Here is a 17204-nt window from a genome sequence, read left to right as displayed (position 1 = left end):
TAGTTCCACAGGGAGGAATGCTCCCACCTGGAGACACTGAACTGGAATTAACACTGCCACCCGGCTACCGTGGGCTCCTCATGCCTCGGAATCGACAGGCAAAGCAGGGAGTTCCTGCGCGGGCCGGGGTGACTGACCCTGACCACCACGGGGGAAGTGCACCCCTACTCCACACTGGAGGCAGGGAGGAGTACATCTAAGGAGATCGCCTAGGGCATCTCTCAGTATTACCAGGCCCTGGGATTAAGGTCAATGGAGAACTACAACAACCTAATTCAGGCAGGAATACTAATGGCCCAGACTCTTCAGGAGTTAAGGGTTGGGTCATCCCACCAGGTAAAGAACCACGACCAACTGAGGTGCTTGCTGAAGGCAAATGAAATGTGGAGCAGGTCATGGAATAAGGTAGTTATAAATAGCAGCTATGAACACCTGACTAGTTACAGACACAAGGACTTTAACTGTCATGAATATTTCCTCCTTACTTTGTCATGAGTATGTTTGTGTGCATAAATACATATACTAAGAAAACACCTTTGTTTTCTTCCCTCTCTTATTCCCTTATCAAGTAACAGAAGCTGTATTATTGACTTTATATCACAGTATTTAAGTTACAGGATACGAAGAAGAGTAAGCATCACTCAAGGACCCTACCTGCTCTCCTGCGGAAGGGGTAGCGAGTTTGGGGTTATATGCAGGGTAGTTGCTATCATGTCAGAAGGAACAATGACCTTGTTATTGTCTTTATTTGGAGATCAGGTATGGTTTAAGGAGATGTGCATGGATGCCAAGTTGACAGGGGGTGGACCTGTGAGGTTTATGTGCCATGGTGTGCCCAGATATCTGGTTAAACATTATTCTAATTGTGCACTGAGGGTTTCTGGATGAGATGAACATTTGAATGGGTAGCTGAGTAAAGCAGGCTTCCCTCCCCAGTGTGGGTAGGCCTCAGCCAATTCACTGAAGGCCTGAATACGGCAAAAAGGCTGAGTGAGCGAGGAAGAATTTGCTCTCCTTCCCTGGCTGTCTTCAAGCTGGGACATCAGTCTCCCGCGTTTGGATGGACTTGGGCTCAGACTGGAACTAACGCCACTGGCGATCCCGGGTCTCCAGCTTGCTGAATGCACATCTGGGGACTTCTCAGCGTCCATAATCACGTGAGCCAATTCCTTACAATAAAACTATATACCTGAATCTATATAAACAGATCTGGTTCTGTTCCATATATATATATTGGTCTGTTTCTCTGCAGAACCTGCTAACGCTAGAGCTCTACAGAAGGAAACGGATATGGAAATCCTAACATGGTCTTTTTCATCTCAGCCTTGGTGCAACACTTTTCATTTCTGCAAGAGTGGAGAAGATTTCATATAATCACGGATGTTGGTGCTTAAGGAAACAAGAGTGGGCTGAAGTGCTGTGAGACTGGAGACCCAGGAGAATACTAACACCTCCCCTACCAATCTTGAAGGACAGTTGTGAAAATCAAGTAAGATAACCGAGGTGACTCATGTAACTGGGATTCCTTGGTGAATTCACGGGGAGAACAAGAAGAGGCTGGACACAACCGCTGTTGTCACCACCCTCATCTTCATCAGCAGGCCGCAAATGGCACCTAAATAACCACCCTCTCCCCCAGCTTCCTCAGCCCATTCACCACCTAAGCTTCAGTTCAGGTCAAGAAACCGCCTCTGGGACAGGTTAAGCCCAACTGTCATTCACACTTTAACGTTAAGTGCTGTAGTTAAATAAACTACCCTCACTGAAAAAGGTATTTAGGAGGACAGGAGGAACAGCCTCAGCAGGCTCCTGGTCTCCTACCCCTGGACTGAAGAGACCTGGGTTTCTGGAAACCTGACTTAGGTTCTCCGTTTCCCATCTCTGTGAAAGGGGGCTGGACTGGATGATTTCAGAGGCATTTTCGAAGCTCAGATGGTGATGGGTGGCTCTTCCCCTCAAACAGCACCTGCAGGCTCCCTCCTGCTCCAGGTGTCGCCACAGCAGCCTCTCAGCTCCTCAGGGGCCTTCCCCGCCCCTGCTCACCACTATCTCACTCCCTCCCCAGAATCTGCTGCACGGCCCGGCTCCCTAATCAGCCAGCACGTTCTGGATTCCTCAGCACCCAGGCAGGTCCTGGAACCCAACAGACTCTGCCAACACAGGGTACATGGTCAAGGCCGCCTGGCACTGCCAAGCTGAGTGTAGGCCCTGGCTGCTGTGCAGCGCATGACCAGGGTCACCCCTCCGTGCGCCACCCTCCATGATGGGGCCGTTAGGGGGTGAGAGCAAGTGGGTACAGCTGGGCCGGGCTGAATGGCACTGCACCAAGGTAACCATAAATGATAAGATGGTCAAAAACTGTTCCTCACCTCAGGGAACACTCCCAAAGTCATTCTATGAAGACACCACCACCCTGATACCAAAACCGGACAAAGACATCACCAAAAAAGAAAATTACACGCCAATATCTTTGATGAATATAGATGCAAAAATTCTCAACAAAATATTAGCAAACCAAATCCAACAACATATAAAAAAGATCATACACCATGACCAAGTGAGATTCATCGCAGGGTAACAAGGACGGTTCAACATACACAAATCAATCAATGTGATACTCCACACCAACAAAAGACAAAAACCACATGATCATCTCAACAGATGCAGAAAAAGCATTTGATAAAATTCAACATCCATTCATGATAAAAACTCTTATCAAAGTGGGTAAAGAGGGAGCCTAACTCAACATAATAAAAGTTATTTATGGCAAACCCACAGCCAACATAATACTCAAGAGTGAACAGCTGAAAGCCTTCCTGCTAAAATCTGGAGCAAGACAAGGATGCCCACTCTCACCACCTCTATTCAACAGAGTACTGGAAGTCCTAGCCACAGCAACTGGACAAGAAAAAGAAATAAAGCGTATCCAAATTGGAAGGGAAGAGGTAAAACTGTCATTATATGCAGATAACATAATGCTATTTATAGAAAACCCCAAAGAATCCATGCAAAAACTATTAGAACTGATAAATGAATTCAGCAAGGTAGCAGGATACAAGATTAACATACAGAAATTGGTTGCATTTATTTATACTAACAATAAAATATCAGAAAGGGAAAGTAAAAAAAAAAATCCCTTTTAAAATCACATCAAAAAAAATAAAATACAGGATTTCCCTGGTGGCGCAGTGGTTAAGAATCCGCCTGCCAATACAGGGGACATGGGTTCGATCCCTGCTCCAGGAAGATCCGACATGCTGTGGAGCAACTAAGCCCATGTGCCTCAACTACAGAGCCAGCACTCTAGAGCCCTCGAGCCACAACTACTGAGCCCGCGTGCCACAACTACTGAAGTCCGCACGCCTAGAGCCCCTGCTCTGCAACAAGAGAAGCCACCCCAATGAGAAGCCCGCACACCATAACGAAGAGTGGCCCCCGCTCGTCACAACTAGAGAAAGCCCACGTGCAGCAACGAAGACCCAATGCAGCCAAAAATGAAATTAAAATTAATTAATTAATTAATTAAAAAATACTCAGGAATAAACCTGACCAAGGAGGTAAAAGACTTGTACCCTGAGAGCTATAAACACTGATAAAGGAAACTGAAGATGATTTAAAGAAATGGAAAAATATCCCATGTTCTTGGATTAGGAGAATTAATATTGTTAACATGGCCATACTACTCAAAGCAATCTACTGATTTAATACCATCCCTATCAAATTACCCATAACATTTTTCACAGAACTAGGACAAATAATCCTAAAATTTACATGGAACCATAAAAGACCCAGAATTGCCAAAGCAATCCTGAGGGAAAAGAAGAAAGCTGGTGGCATAACCCTCCCAGACGTCAGACAATACTATAAAGCTACAGTAATCAAAACAGCATGGTGTTGGCATAAAAACAGACATATGGATCAATGGGACAGAATAAAGAGCCCAAAAATAAACCCATACACCTACGGTCAATTAATCTTTGACAAGGGAGGCAAGTACATACAATGGAGAAAAGACAGTCTATTCAGCAAGCAAGTGGTGCTGGGAAAATTGGACAGCTGCATGTAAATCAATAAAGTTAGAACACACCCTCAAACCATACACAAAAATAAACTCAAAATGCCTTAAAGACTTAAATGTAAGACATGACACCATAAAACTCCTAGAAGAGAATATAGGCAAAACATTCTCTGACATAAATCGTAGCAATGTTTTCTTAGGTCAGTCTCCCAAGGCAATAGAAATAAAATCAAATATAAACAAATGGGACCTAATTAAAGTTATAAGCTTTTGCACAGCAAAGGAAACCATAAACAAAATGAAAAGACAACCTATGAACCAGGAGAAAATATTTGCAAATGATGTGACTGACAAGGTCTTAATTTCCAAAATATACAAACAGTTCATACAACTCAATAACAACAACAACAAAACCCAATCAATAAATGGGCACAAGACTTAAATAGACATTTCTCCAAAGAAGACACAGAGATGGCCAATAGGCACATGAAAAGATGCTCAACATTGCTAATTATTAGAGAAATGAACATCAAAACTACAGTTATGTGGGGCTTCCCTGGTGGCGCAGTGGTTGAGAATCTGCCTGCCAATGCAGGGGACAGGGGTTCGAGCCCTGGTCTGGGAAGATTCCACATACCATGGAGCAACTAGGCCCGTGAGCCACAACTACTGAGCCTGCACGTCTGGAGCCTGTGCTCCGCAACAAGAGAGGCCGCGACAGTGAGAGGCCCACGCACCACGATGAAGAGTGGCCCCTGCTCGCCGCAACTAGAGAAAGCCCTCGCACAGAAACGAAGACCCAACACACCCAAAAATAAATAAATTTATAAAAAACAAACAAACAAAAAAACTACAGTGATGTACCACTTCACACCAATCAGAATGGCCAACATTTAAAAAATCCACAAATAACAAATGCTGGAGAGGGTGTGGAGAAAAGGGAACCTACACTGTTGGTGGGAATGTAAATTGGTGCAGCCACTATGGAGAACAGTACTGAGGTTTCTCAAAAACTAAAAACAGAGTTGTCCTATGATCCAGCAATCCCACTCCTATGCTTATGTCCGGACAACACTCTAATTCAAAAAGACACACGCACCCCTATGTTCACTGCAGCACTGTTTACAATAGCCAAGACATGGAAACAACCTAAGTGTCCAATGACAGACGAATGGATAAAGAAGATGTGGAACATACATACAGTGGAATACTACTCGGCCCTAAAAAGAATGAAATAATGCCATTTGCAGCTACATGGATGGACCTAGAGCTTATCATACTAAATGAAGCCAGAAAGAGAAAGACAACGATCATATGCTAGCACTTATATGTGGAATCTAACATATAACACAAATGAATAAACTTACTTACAAAACAGAAATGGTCGCAGACATAGAGAACAGACTTGTGGTTGCCAAGGTGGAGAGGAGGCGTGAGAGGGTTGGATTGGGAGTTTGGGATTAGCAGATGCAAACTATTACATATAAAATGGATAAACAACAAAGTCCTACTATACAGCACAGGGAGCTATATTCAGTATCCTGTAATAAACCATAATGGAGAAGAATATGAAAAAGAATATATAATATGTATAACTGAATCACTTTGCTGTACAGCGGAAACTAACACAACATTGTACATCAACTTCACTTCAATTAAAGAAACAAATGGAAAACTGCTGCTCACCTCTGATCCCGACGAAGACGGTCAGGCCGAAACAGATGAAGAAGACGACGAACACGAGGACGAAGTGGCGCTTGGAGAGCGTGTACAGCCGCATGGGCGCCAGCCTGCGGGGAGAAGCCGGGGTGAGGGGCGGCAGGGCGAGGGCCTCCCCAGCCTGCGAGCCCTCGCCTAAGAGGAGGACCTATTCTCAATCCAGGTGACTCGGCTGACAAAACCACCTAAATAGCCTCAGTGACCACTGCTGGGGTGGGGGCCATTCCGGTATGTTCTGGGCCTGGCACCCCGTGCCGCAGGGGGCCAGGCAAACCCCACCCTTGTGGCAGGAGAAGGCGCTTAAAAGCCCACTTGGGGCACGTTCGCCAGGCCACAGAGCAGGGCTGAACCCCTCCACACCCCCGTTTTCAGCAGCTAGAGCAGAGTCCAGGCGCAGGGAGGACCCTAACTCCTCACACGCAGATGCCACAGTCAAGCCCAGACTGGGGGTTCCAGGAGCCCCGGAATCGTATGTCCTAGCCGATCTTCCCGCCAGCCCCCAGCTTTGTGTTTCCTGTCCAGGGCTCCCCCCCTCACTGGCCTCACCCATCGTGGTGAAGCTCAGCCTGGCCTTCACTTGGGGTCTGCTTTTTGATGCAACTCAGCAAGCTGCCGCGGTTTTCTGCGAGTGACACCCACATGAAAGTGATTCAGAGGATGCGTCCTAACACCCTAGCGTCGGCTCCCTCCTATTCATCCCTACTTCTTTCTTTGGTCAGAAGAAAATGGTGGTGGGGTAGGTCTCGCTTCTCTTTTAGAACTCCCTACACCAGGAGCCGGGAAACAAAAGGGAAGTCTGGGAAGGACAGACATAAACGCTGGAGAGTGGCAGGTCCTCAATGCCGCCCCTACAGGCAGCCCCAGACAGGCTGGAACGCAGGTGCAGGCCCAGCTCCGATTCCCCCGAGACAAAGGGGAGGCCGGCCCCCGACCCTGTAGCCCGCTGAGGAGACCCAGAACCCCGAAAGATGAGAGCCAGGGGCGTGTTCTGTCTTGCTTTGCTCCCGATGTCCTCTTCCATGCCCAGCACTTCCTGGTCTGGGGAGCTGAGCGGGCAGGAGGAATTTCTCGTGCCTGCCTCTCGGGAAGGTGACAACTGCCCCCCACCGGGAGGGGGAGAATCGGGCTCTGAACTGGAAAGGGAGGGAAGGCTGTTTGCTCTTGCGGTATCAAGTTCACGGCCGTGTGCACATGCACACCCTCTCCCTTACACGGCCAAGGCAGCCGTCCCGAGCTGGAAACTAGCTGGGCGGCATCCCAGGGCAAAGGTGGCCCTAAGCCTCTCTGACGTGGCTTTGCTGACACTGAGTCAGCGCTCTCCTGCCAGGCCCAGGTGAGTGAACTTTCAGATCGGCATCCCCATGCTTCACTGGGTGACGGGACCAGCGAAGAAATAAAGGAACCAGTGTTTTGCCCTGTGGGACTCAGGTCTGAAGGCTGGACCACCAATGACCCCGCTGTGTGTAGGGAGCAAGAGCTCGTGAATTAAGTGGCCTGATCCCAACTCAGATTTTGGATCCTAAAGATCCTAAGAGGCCCGAAAGCCCTACGTCATTAGAGCCAGAAATCACGTCAGGGAGGAAGTCCGGCTCGTTGGATTTGCACACAGGGAGCCCGAGGTCTAGAGACGGCAGGACTCTTGCCCAAGATGCCACAGCTCTGCCCTTGGCGGTCCCGGCGCTGCGGGAAGGAGGCTCTGGGAAGCAGGACGGAAGCGAGCGGACCCCGCGCCCCACCCCACGAGGGCCTCTGTGGAAGCCGGGTGGAGTGCAGGGCTGGCACGAGGAAGGGCTCCTGTGTCGCTTCCCTGTCCCCTCCTCCCCCTCCCATGAGAGGCCTCAGCACACCCTGAAGAGGGAAGACTTCCTCGTAGCTGCGCATCCCCACATGGAGCAACGGCGCATGAAGCTAAACGGACTGGATGCTGGGGACGTGCAAACACGGTCAGGTGTGAACAGCACTGCCCCGATGCCGACCTGAGCGCTGACAAACGTGCCACGGGTTCTGGACACCGACACGAGGGGAAGCCCCGTGAAGGGTGTGCAGAAACACTCGGTACTGTCTTGGCCACTCTTCTGTAAATCGAAAGTTGTTTTAAAAAATTACACAAAGTCATTCACGGCCCCCCCTCCCCCGTGCTGCTCTCGGGGTGACCCTGGGGCTCTGAGGTGCACCAAGGGCTCCCCAGCAGAGGTGAAAGCACAGAACGGAGGGCTTGGAAGCAGAGGAAAACAGAATAAGCAAAGTTACATCTAAAATTTGATTTTTAAAACATTATCAACAAAACCCATTATCAATGATTTACTATAAAAGCCCAGCTACTCAGCAGGTGAGAAGGAGCGCTGAAGAAAGAGGGTTCAGAAAGATGCCGGCACAAGGTCAAACGCCCGCAGCACACGGACCACGCTGGGTATTTTTCCAGTTTTCTCCTCGGGAACTCAATAAAGGTCTGTCGTTTACCCTTCCTTAAAACTTCCACTTCAATCCAATTTATGAGATACGTCCCTGCTTCGGCAATCAAGCCTCACCCAGCAGGACAAAAAAAAAGACACGGAGGCAGCAAAACAAGCCCCCGCGTGAGCAGATGTCACGGCACAAGCAGCCCCGCTGACCAGGGCTCGCTGGGGACAGGGTGGGCACGGGCCTCGTTTCCCTCCGTCCCCGTCTCCCGAGCGGCAGGACACCGCCTCAGGCAGCCTCACGTCGGGGGGATGCTGCAGCCCCGGTGTCCCGGGCCGGGGACCCGCGCCCAGACTGCAGGACCCAGCTGGCGACGCCTCCGTCTCCACCGGCCTGCTCACGACGCGTCACCAGAAGCTCCGAAGCAGTTCGCCGAGAACCCAGAGGCTCCCGGCACCTCGGGGACCGCACGTGATTCCTGACAAACCACAGGCCCACACGGCTGAGCACAGTCCCCAGAACTCCTGGGCGCCGTCGTGACGGCTGCAGAAGCCGCGGTGGCGAAGAGTCACAGAGAGCAGGCCGGGCCGCCCCTGCGGGCCTCGCCCAGCCCCTCATGCTCGCCGCCTGCCTCCTGGCTTCCTGCCCTGACGCCGCACCCGGCGGCTCCTCTGCCTGCTGCCCATCCCCGCCGCCTGCTGGACAGCCCAGCCAACGTGAAGCAGCCCACAGCCGGGCGTGTCCCCGTGAGCAGACAGCCCTCACGCCCTGTGATAGGCCGCCAGCCGGAGGAGCGCCTCTGCTCAGAGGCCAGACGGCGACGCGGAAAACAGACGCGGCCGAGCACCCAGCGGGCTCCGAGCCACCCTAATCTCCTCCTCTACAGTCGCCCACCCCCTTCTGGGAACTCTCCAGCCCAGAGTCAGGACCCCACGCGGACCCTCCAACACCCGTGGACCTCCTGCTTCCTCGTTAACGGTCCTTCCGCCTCCAGGACCATCCCCAGCGTCCTGCCTGCCCCGACCCCACTCAAAACTCGTGGCTCCCAAGACACTTTCCCTTAGGAGTCCTACATCCCATCACGGTCAATAGGTTTAAGACTGAACCCATTAAAAAACAAAATAACTTAAACGAAAAACCTGCTTCCACTGCCCATTTCTGGCCTCTCCCCTTTCTCCATCCCCACCTCCAGAAACCCTGGAGTCACCTCCGACGTCCGCCTCTCATTCATCCCACACAGCCAGCCCGGAAGAGGTGACGCCTCTCTTCTCTGCACCCCCAGCACACCACTCCCGCAGTCCAGGCCCTCATCACCTCCCACTCAGCCCCTGCAGCCGCCTTCCAGGTGCGCCTTCCTGTGCGGGTATTACGGCGCTGTTAACATGCTACCCCGACACAGAGAGCGACTCGACTGAGTTTAAATGCCTTCCTATGGCCTTCGAGGCCCCCAAATCCGCCCCTAAATTCCCACCGTCCTGTATGTACCCTGCGAGAATCACTACCTCCTTAGTCACCACAGCTGCCTTCTCAGGTAGGGACTACTAACAGCCCCATCTCACAGATGAGAAAGCTGAGGCTCAGCAAGGTAGGTGACCTGCCCTAGATCTCAAAGCAGAGGCTGCATTCAAACACAGGCGTCAAACTCCAGGGCTTAGGGCTTAAATTCTATAAAGCTTCCCACCGTGGTCAAGCCTGAGTCCAGACTAGCCCATTCAGGTACTGCTCTTCTGATCTGAAACGCTCTTTTTCCCTACCAAACTATCCAAATCAGACCCAGCATTCATGGCTCACCTGTGTGTCCCACCTTCTCCATGAAGCTTTCCCTCGCTTCTCCACCTCTCATGGCTGCCCAGGCCTTTAAACCACTACAACATGTGTGGCCTGCACTACATAGCTGAGTGCTTGAAAATAAAGCATCAATCTACCCACATGGACACCAGACAGACACATGGTGCGCATTCAGAAAACATCTATTCGACTCAACTTTTATTAGTTTTCTCCAAAGTGTTCATGTAGTTCCCTCAAATTGGTGGTGAGATGCCAGGGAGCAGGGAAAGGGCTCCCCATTTCCCCATGCAACCTGGCCAGGTCAAGCACAGCTGCCGATGCAATCTTCTACCTAGATAACCACGGCAGGAAGACTTCCTACAAAACCCTGCCAGTTCAGGATCAGTGTCTCTCTTTTTCTTCTCTTGATGGGTCCCATACATCAGTCTTCCTCTCCAGGTCCATGGATCTTTCCACACTCAGGCATCTAAAACACACTCAAAAATTCTGGTCTCTTTGGAGCCCCCATGCCCTTGGAAGACCTTTCAAATGCAATGGAACAGATTGTCGCCTTGGCACCAGCTTGTACTCTTTAGGTTCCTGCTAAATTCATCTCAATTTTCATGGATAATTTACAATATCACAGACATATTTCTTAGAGAAACTAAAAATACATTTCTTGGAAAGCCAACGCCCAAAATTGCAGCTTTAATCCAAATCACCGTAAGCCCTGCCTTCCCTCCATGATGCATATTCATAACCACTTTCAAGAGACCGCTTCCAAAGAAGGTGAATCTTTGCAGACATCAATTCCCATGAGAGAATGGCTGGAAAACTTACTCTGTAGGGCTCTCCACAGGCGAGCACCATCTTCACCTTACTGGGGCTCCTTGGCATGATGCTACTCTAGGCCTCTCTTCTCTACTCTCACTCCCCAGGTGACCTCATCCTGTTTCAGGCTTTAGAGACAATGCACATGCGAGCAATTCCACATCCGTATCTCAGCCCAGCTGGACTCTGGACTTACATGAAAAGCCTACTTGACAGCTCCACTTGGATATCTGGTAGGCATCTCAAGTGTGATGCATCGAAAACCAGACCCCTGACCTCCCACTGAGGTCACACCCTTGTTCAGACGCCCTTTCCTTCACCGGCCAGCAGGAAAGCCTGTGTCCCCATTAGGGCCATCAAGCACTCCCGACAGGCCACAGCCAACACTCCTTTTCCCACTAAGCACTTCTCCCTCCCACGCAGGTCTCAGAGGAGTTAATAAAGCAGCACTAGAAAGAAACTGTAGGGGAGGCAAGCACTCGATGAGCCTCTTTATGGGCCTGGAGCCGAGACAATGAAATGGACAGAACTCGGGTGAGCAGAGAAGGCGAGAAAATGCCTCGAGGTGCGTCTCTAAGCGATGTGGAGAGCAGGATGGGAGGAAACCAGCACCACAACCTCTGCCTTTGACGGAGCCCCTGGGGCCAACCAGCATGCGGCCAGGCAGGAGAAAACAGCACCGGGAGCTGCAGGGGTCTCAGAATCACGTTGTGTGTTTTTTTGTTTTGTTTTTTTTGAAAACCAAAGCAAGCACTGATACATATTCAATCTGAAGACTTCTTTCCCAGAAAAATGCCATCATGGATCTTGTCCAAGTTTGACGCATCTTTATGACACCACAGAATTACATATTCTGTCTCAGCCCCTCAAGTCACGGTGCAGCAGGCAGGTAAGACTGAAACTGCTTCGGGATTACAAATTTTGCTGTTTGCTCACCTCATACCCAGATTTCCCACTTTAGAGTTAAAAAATTAGAGTCTGGGCAGTGGAAAGGGATTTTTGATCTCTCAGTCTGTTCTCAAGTTTTAGTTAGGATTTTATTTTTCTCACAATCTGTATAAAAATCATTTGTCTCCCGGGGCCCAGAGCACTGGCCTGGTGCCCGTCAGGCTGGGTTCAAATCCTGGCTCCCCCACTTCCCTGGGCAACCAGGTAACTTCTCAGGATGTCAGCATCCTCGTTTGCAAACCAGAGACAGGCAGAATGACACCCACAGGACCAGTGGGAGCACAGATGAAAAATGAAACACTTAGAACAGTGTAGTAAGCACAGAGGAAGAACTCAATCGTGTCAGTTATTAACAGTAATGGTTGTGCTTTTCCCCTGCCCCCCCTTTTTTTTTTAATCTCAGTTTTCATCCAACCGATATCCCTGATGATCCACTATGTAAAATGTCCCCTCCTCTGGTTCAGAACCCAACCAACTGCAGGAAAGGGCAGGAGGGGTCAGTGTTCCCTATGCACCTACTTGGTACCCAGCCAGGTGCTTCCCTGTGAGGCAGGTGTCATCAGCCCATTTTATATATGGGAAAATAGAGGCTGGGGAAAGTATACACCCGCTGAGGTCCTGGTCAGCAGGAGACAGAGGTGGGATTTGAATCCACAGGGTCAGGGGTGGAAAGGAGGCCCACCACTCCCTCACTCTTTGGCCCCCTCACCAAACTTTCCTTTTTAAATAACCCACCATTTAGTGGGGTTTGAGAGGGAGAAACTCTGAGAAGAAGAACAGAATAGGAATTCTGAAATTTCAATCAACCAGCTTGAATATATCACAGAAAAATTATCTTTAGTTATTCAGAAAAGCCATTATACAAACATTCAAGGCCCAACGACCTCAAAAAGTATTTTAATGAACGAAGTTCTAAGCTCCTCAAGGAACCAAGAATTCATGTGTATTCTTGCCAGGCCGCAAGCCCAGTGACTCACAGCCAGGAGCGCGTTGGTCAGGTCATCAAATACCCTTCCCACGGCAAACAGAACAAAGAAGCCGGCCACATACTGGGCAGCGCGGCCCGGTGGTTAAGAACTTGGGCTCTGGAGGCTGACTGCCTGGGCTGGAAGGCCCCTGCACCACTGACCAGCGGGGTGTCCTGGGGGGAACAACGTCACCTCCCGGGGCCTCTGGTTCCTGAACTGTAAAATTCAGGAAACTGAGGGACCCCACCACCGAGGGCTGCTGTGACAACGAAGCGAGTTATGACAAGGGAGCCTTGCTAACAGTCAGGGCCAGCTGTTACTGAGGCAGGGGAGTATATCGACCTCAAGACTGTGGGCCCTAGAGCCCACTCCCGGGCTTCCAACCTCTGTGACTTACTAGCCATGACCTGGAGAAATGCACTTGACTTCTCTGCACCCCCGTTTTCTCATCTGTAACACTGGGATAAGAGAAACTTCTTCATGGGAAGGGTGGTTATGAGGCTTACGTGAAATGACATACGTGAAGTGCCGCAGCAGTACCTGGTACACGGTAAACGCCATGTCATCTTTCATTAGCTTTAGAGATCCTTCTGGCTCAGAAAAAAAATTACCCGAAGGGACGCAATCCTAAACAACTCTATGGCTGCAGGAACAGGATTCTGACCCAGCTCTGCTGTCTCCTCAAGCACCAGGACACTCAGAAGGCCTGGGCCACAGCAACCACAGCTGGACTCCACTGTGCTCATTTGTGCCACCCCTTCGCTGCTGCAGAAAAGAAATCTAAGTAACACACTTCTGCACTTAAATGCACCCAGGATGACGGAGACATGTAAAACACACTCTTTCAAAACTGGCTGTAAATGCCAATCAAGACACACACAAGAGGCAACCTGATTGAAGTTTGCAGAGAAATGCTAGTTAAGAGCAAAGAAACAAATGAACCTGAGAAATCTCGGCCACGCGGGGCCCACGCCGGAACCGCTCAGACAGGTGTTCCTGTTAGTCACACTTAGCAACTGATTGAGACACGCCCTACCCCATCCTCCCCCCACCCCCCACCCCCACCGGAACTCTCGGCGCTCTTGCTTCCCTGGCATCATCAGAAAAGGAATGGAGTTTGCAGGAAACTTAAGCATAACGTTTTTAGAACTGGGAACTCTTTTTTTCTGACTGGTTTTGGTGGCAATCTCTCCTGCCCTCTTGAAAAGAATAGGCTGGGCTGCACCTGAACAGGAAGGTCAGTGCAACAGGCCTGCGTGAATCCCCCGGCCCCTAGGCGCGCTCCTGCAGGCCCCTCTATCCTCTTCCAATCTCCCCCAGCCCGTTCCTTCTCCTGGCTTCTCTTCCCGCTCCTGGCACTTCTCACCTTTGTCGCCACGGGCCTCCTTGTCACATCTGCCAACAAGAGCACTTTGACCCTACGAGGCGCTGAAGTCCCGCACACGCTTCAGATTTTCAGGCTTTTTTTTTTTTTTTTTTGGTAGGATGTTTATTGGCTGCCAAAGACTTTTTGTGACTTGCAGGTCCCTGCCGTTCTGAGTGCTGGACGATGGTCGCTGGCTGACCTCCAGAGAAGCACACCCCTGGCCCCTTGCTCAACAGGAGGACATCTGCATGGCCTACCCTCCGCGGGGGGAGCAACTCGAAGGCTCCACTCAAGTCCTTCATTCAAACTGTGGTTTTACAGCTCCTCCGTTAGTTACTGGCTCAGCCTGGTCTACTTGGCTGTCAGGTAACAGAGCACAGGGCTCCCGCAGGAGACACGGACTGCAGTCAGCTACCACCCACACGGCTTCAAACTCTCTGCCTCTCCACGTCCTAGGGAGATCACGCCACCACATGCTACCCCAGCTGCCGTGCAGTGCGGGCCCAAGGAGACTCGGTATGCGAGGACCTCCTAAACATGCTACGTTGTCACTCCGCCACAAGGTCACAATTTCACGCAGTATTCCCAGCAGTGCTATTCACATATACCACAAAGGAATGGCGCCCCCGGAGATGAAAGAGGCAGTACTGCTAGCCTATCTCCGTCTAGGGTTTAATTAAAAGACAGACCTCTGAAACACCCATCTGGGACTGACATTTTGTGCAAGTCAGCTTTCCTATGTTGTGTTAACGTGATCAAGTCAGAAACTTCTACAGAAGCAGGAGGAAAAACCTTTCCTTCCACCACACGTGTTTGCATTCAGGCAACACACTCAGATCTTGCCGTCTGGTATGTCCACAGTCAGAGAAATCAGCAGGGGTCCACTGCAAACCTCTAAAACCTCAAATGCACAGAGAAACTCACACAGTCCCGCCTTAGGGCCACCTTCAATTGTGGGAACCTGCCCGCCAAACCTGCTCCACGCTGCAGAGACTCCGGGCAACCCTTCTCTCCACATTTGGAACTCAAGTGCTAAACTTCTTTTTAATTCTCTCTCCTCCTTTTCCGCATGTCCCCTGAGGGGCACCCAGGTGACTCTGTTGCATCAAATGCAAGCTTTAGGGATGGCGTCCATGGGGCCCTGGACAGGTTTTTCCTCATTAAAACCCCTGAACTTCACAGAAATAACAGGTCCGAAGTCAGCATATTGTAAAACTCATAAACCTCGGTATCCCCGAGATCTAAAGAGGCTGCAGCACGCTCCCAACGTGGCAAAATCATCAAAAAGCCAATGGAGAGCGCCTCTCTCTACCTGGCGCTGGGCTCCATCACAAAAAGCAGTAGGGCGCCCAGGGCGCTTTTCACAAGAGGTGACGAACAGGGCCACTGCCCTGGGCACGGGGTCACCACCTTCCCAGCGGGGAGGCCGGGCGGGGGCTCCCGGAAGGACCAGCCACTCCTCAGCCATCTCCTTGGAGCTGCCCTGGGGAAGGACGGGGGTCACCCGGCTCTCCGGGAACGAGCAGGGCCAGTGCTGGCCTCGCAGGGCCTTCCCGAGATGCGCTCGGGCCAAGGCCCGCCCTGGATCCCTGACCCCGTCTCCGCTACTAACTCCGGCCGGGCCGGCAGGCCCGTGGAGGGGCCCCTGAGCCGAGTCACCCCCACGAAGCCCCGGCTGCGCCCCGAGCTCCACGTGGGCGGGGGGACCCGCGGCAGGGCTCCCGGGAGCGGGACGCGGGAGCCCCAAGTCCGGGCCCGGGCGCCCGGGGGACCCCTGCCCCGCACCCCCTCACGCGCCGCCCGGGCCTGAACTCACGGTTCCATCGCGGGGCCCCGGCCCTCGGCGCCGGGCGGGCTCGGGGCACAGCAGCCGCGGCAGCCGCAGCCGGAGCCAGAGCCGGAGTGACGGCGGGCCGGGAGCAGCCGGCTCCCTGCAACTCGTCAGAGCCCGACGCTCGGCCGCGGTCACGTGCGCGGAAGCGGCTCGCGCGGCGGGGGGGGAGGGGCCGGGGGAGGGGGCGCCGGCAGGGCTGGCGGGGCTTTGAGGCCGCGGGCAGCGCCCCAGCGGCGCGTCCACCTCCCCTGCGCCCCGGGAGCGCCGAGGCCGCCCTGGGAGGGGGGCTGGTCAGACTAGGGTTCACAAGAGAACGAATGAAGGACCTGACTCTCACTCCTTGTCCCTAGCCGAGGGGACAGCACGTCAATTCACTCACCCTCCTCCATCAGGGCATGAGAAAGGCCGTGGGAGTCCATGAATGTCCTGCCGTCGTCTGAAAGGCCCCTTGGTGTCTGCATTTTTCTGGGGGGAGGATCTATACGTTTTCATATTCCCAAAGAGGTTTGTGACCCCAAAGATGTTAAAAGCCAGGGCAAACCTCTGACACCCCCAGGTGATGACGACAGGAGAGCCTTCCCAGCTCTTTCCGGTAGCTTCTCCCGCAAACCTTTTCTGAATTACAGCTACCATAGCGTGCAGATTTTCCGTCCGCTATGCAAGCGCTGGCCCTCAGGAAGGATGTGGGGTGGAGGCAGGGCAAAGCAGCAGCCCGAATCCTAAGAATGACAAAAGACTATTTCTCGAGTTTTTTTTCACACACTCTGGAGTGGGGAGGAGAGGGTGTTTCCTGACAAGACCAGGGAACACAAACTGGGAACAGGGGACAGCAGCATCTAAAGGGGCAGCTGCCACTCTGCACTTTGAGAGCTCCTGACTTCAAACACGACTTTTCGTGTGATATCGTTCCGATTGTAAAATGTTCGAAACTAATTCAAAAAAGATTTCAAACTCAGGGTGAAAGCAAACACATTTGCTGGCGGCATTTGCCCAGAGGCAGCCGGTTTTTACCACCCGACTGAAGCAGGATTATCTGGTATAGAAATGCCTGCTCTGAGGACTGTGCCAGCCACCTCGCCTCCCTGAGACATCCCCACAGAGCCCTTGCTGTTTTCCGATGACTCCAGGCTTTAAAAGAGGTGACATCTTTGAGGCCCAAACTGCCTCCTGGTGACTTCTCCAGGAAGTTGGTCCTCCCTTGAGCTGCGGCCCAGCATCACTTTTATCCTCAGTTATTTGTTCTTCCAGCATTAACTGAGCTCTCAGTGTGGCCGGCTGCCTCTCAGCTCTAGAAACACAAGGTGAATACCCGGGCAAGTCCCTGATCTCCTGGGACTGACCTTCTAGTGGAGG

At 51.8% G+C, this 17204-nt stretch overlaps 1 protein-coding gene across 1 annotated transcript in view; it reads right to left on the bottom strand.

Moving 5' to 3' along the window:
* Positions 1–15975, bottom strand: part of TMEM181 (transmembrane protein 181) — a 47250-nt gene extending 31275 nt beyond the window's left edge. Inside the window, exons 1-2 of the mRNA XM_029224066.1 lie at positions 15834–15975; positions 5705–5808 (exon numbers count right to left, since the gene is read on the bottom strand). Coding sequence (XP_029079899.1) covers positions 5705–5808; positions 15834–15841 — 112 coding nt within the window. The 5' untranslated portion in view covers positions 15842–15975. The remainder of the gene's footprint in view (positions 1–5704; positions 5809–15833) is intronic.
* Positions 15976–17204: the final 1229 nt, after the last annotated feature.

This window comes from Monodon monoceros, unplaced genomic scaffold (genome assembly GCF_005190385.1).
Source record: "Monodon monoceros isolate NGI ecotype Baffin Bay Population unplaced genomic scaffold, NGI_Narwhal_1 Super_Scaffold_15, whole genome shotgun sequence".
Lineage (NCBI taxonomy): Eukaryota > Metazoa > Chordata > Mammalia > Artiodactyla > Monodontidae > Monodon > Monodon monoceros.
This window is presented reverse-complemented; position numbering and strand designations above follow the sequence as displayed.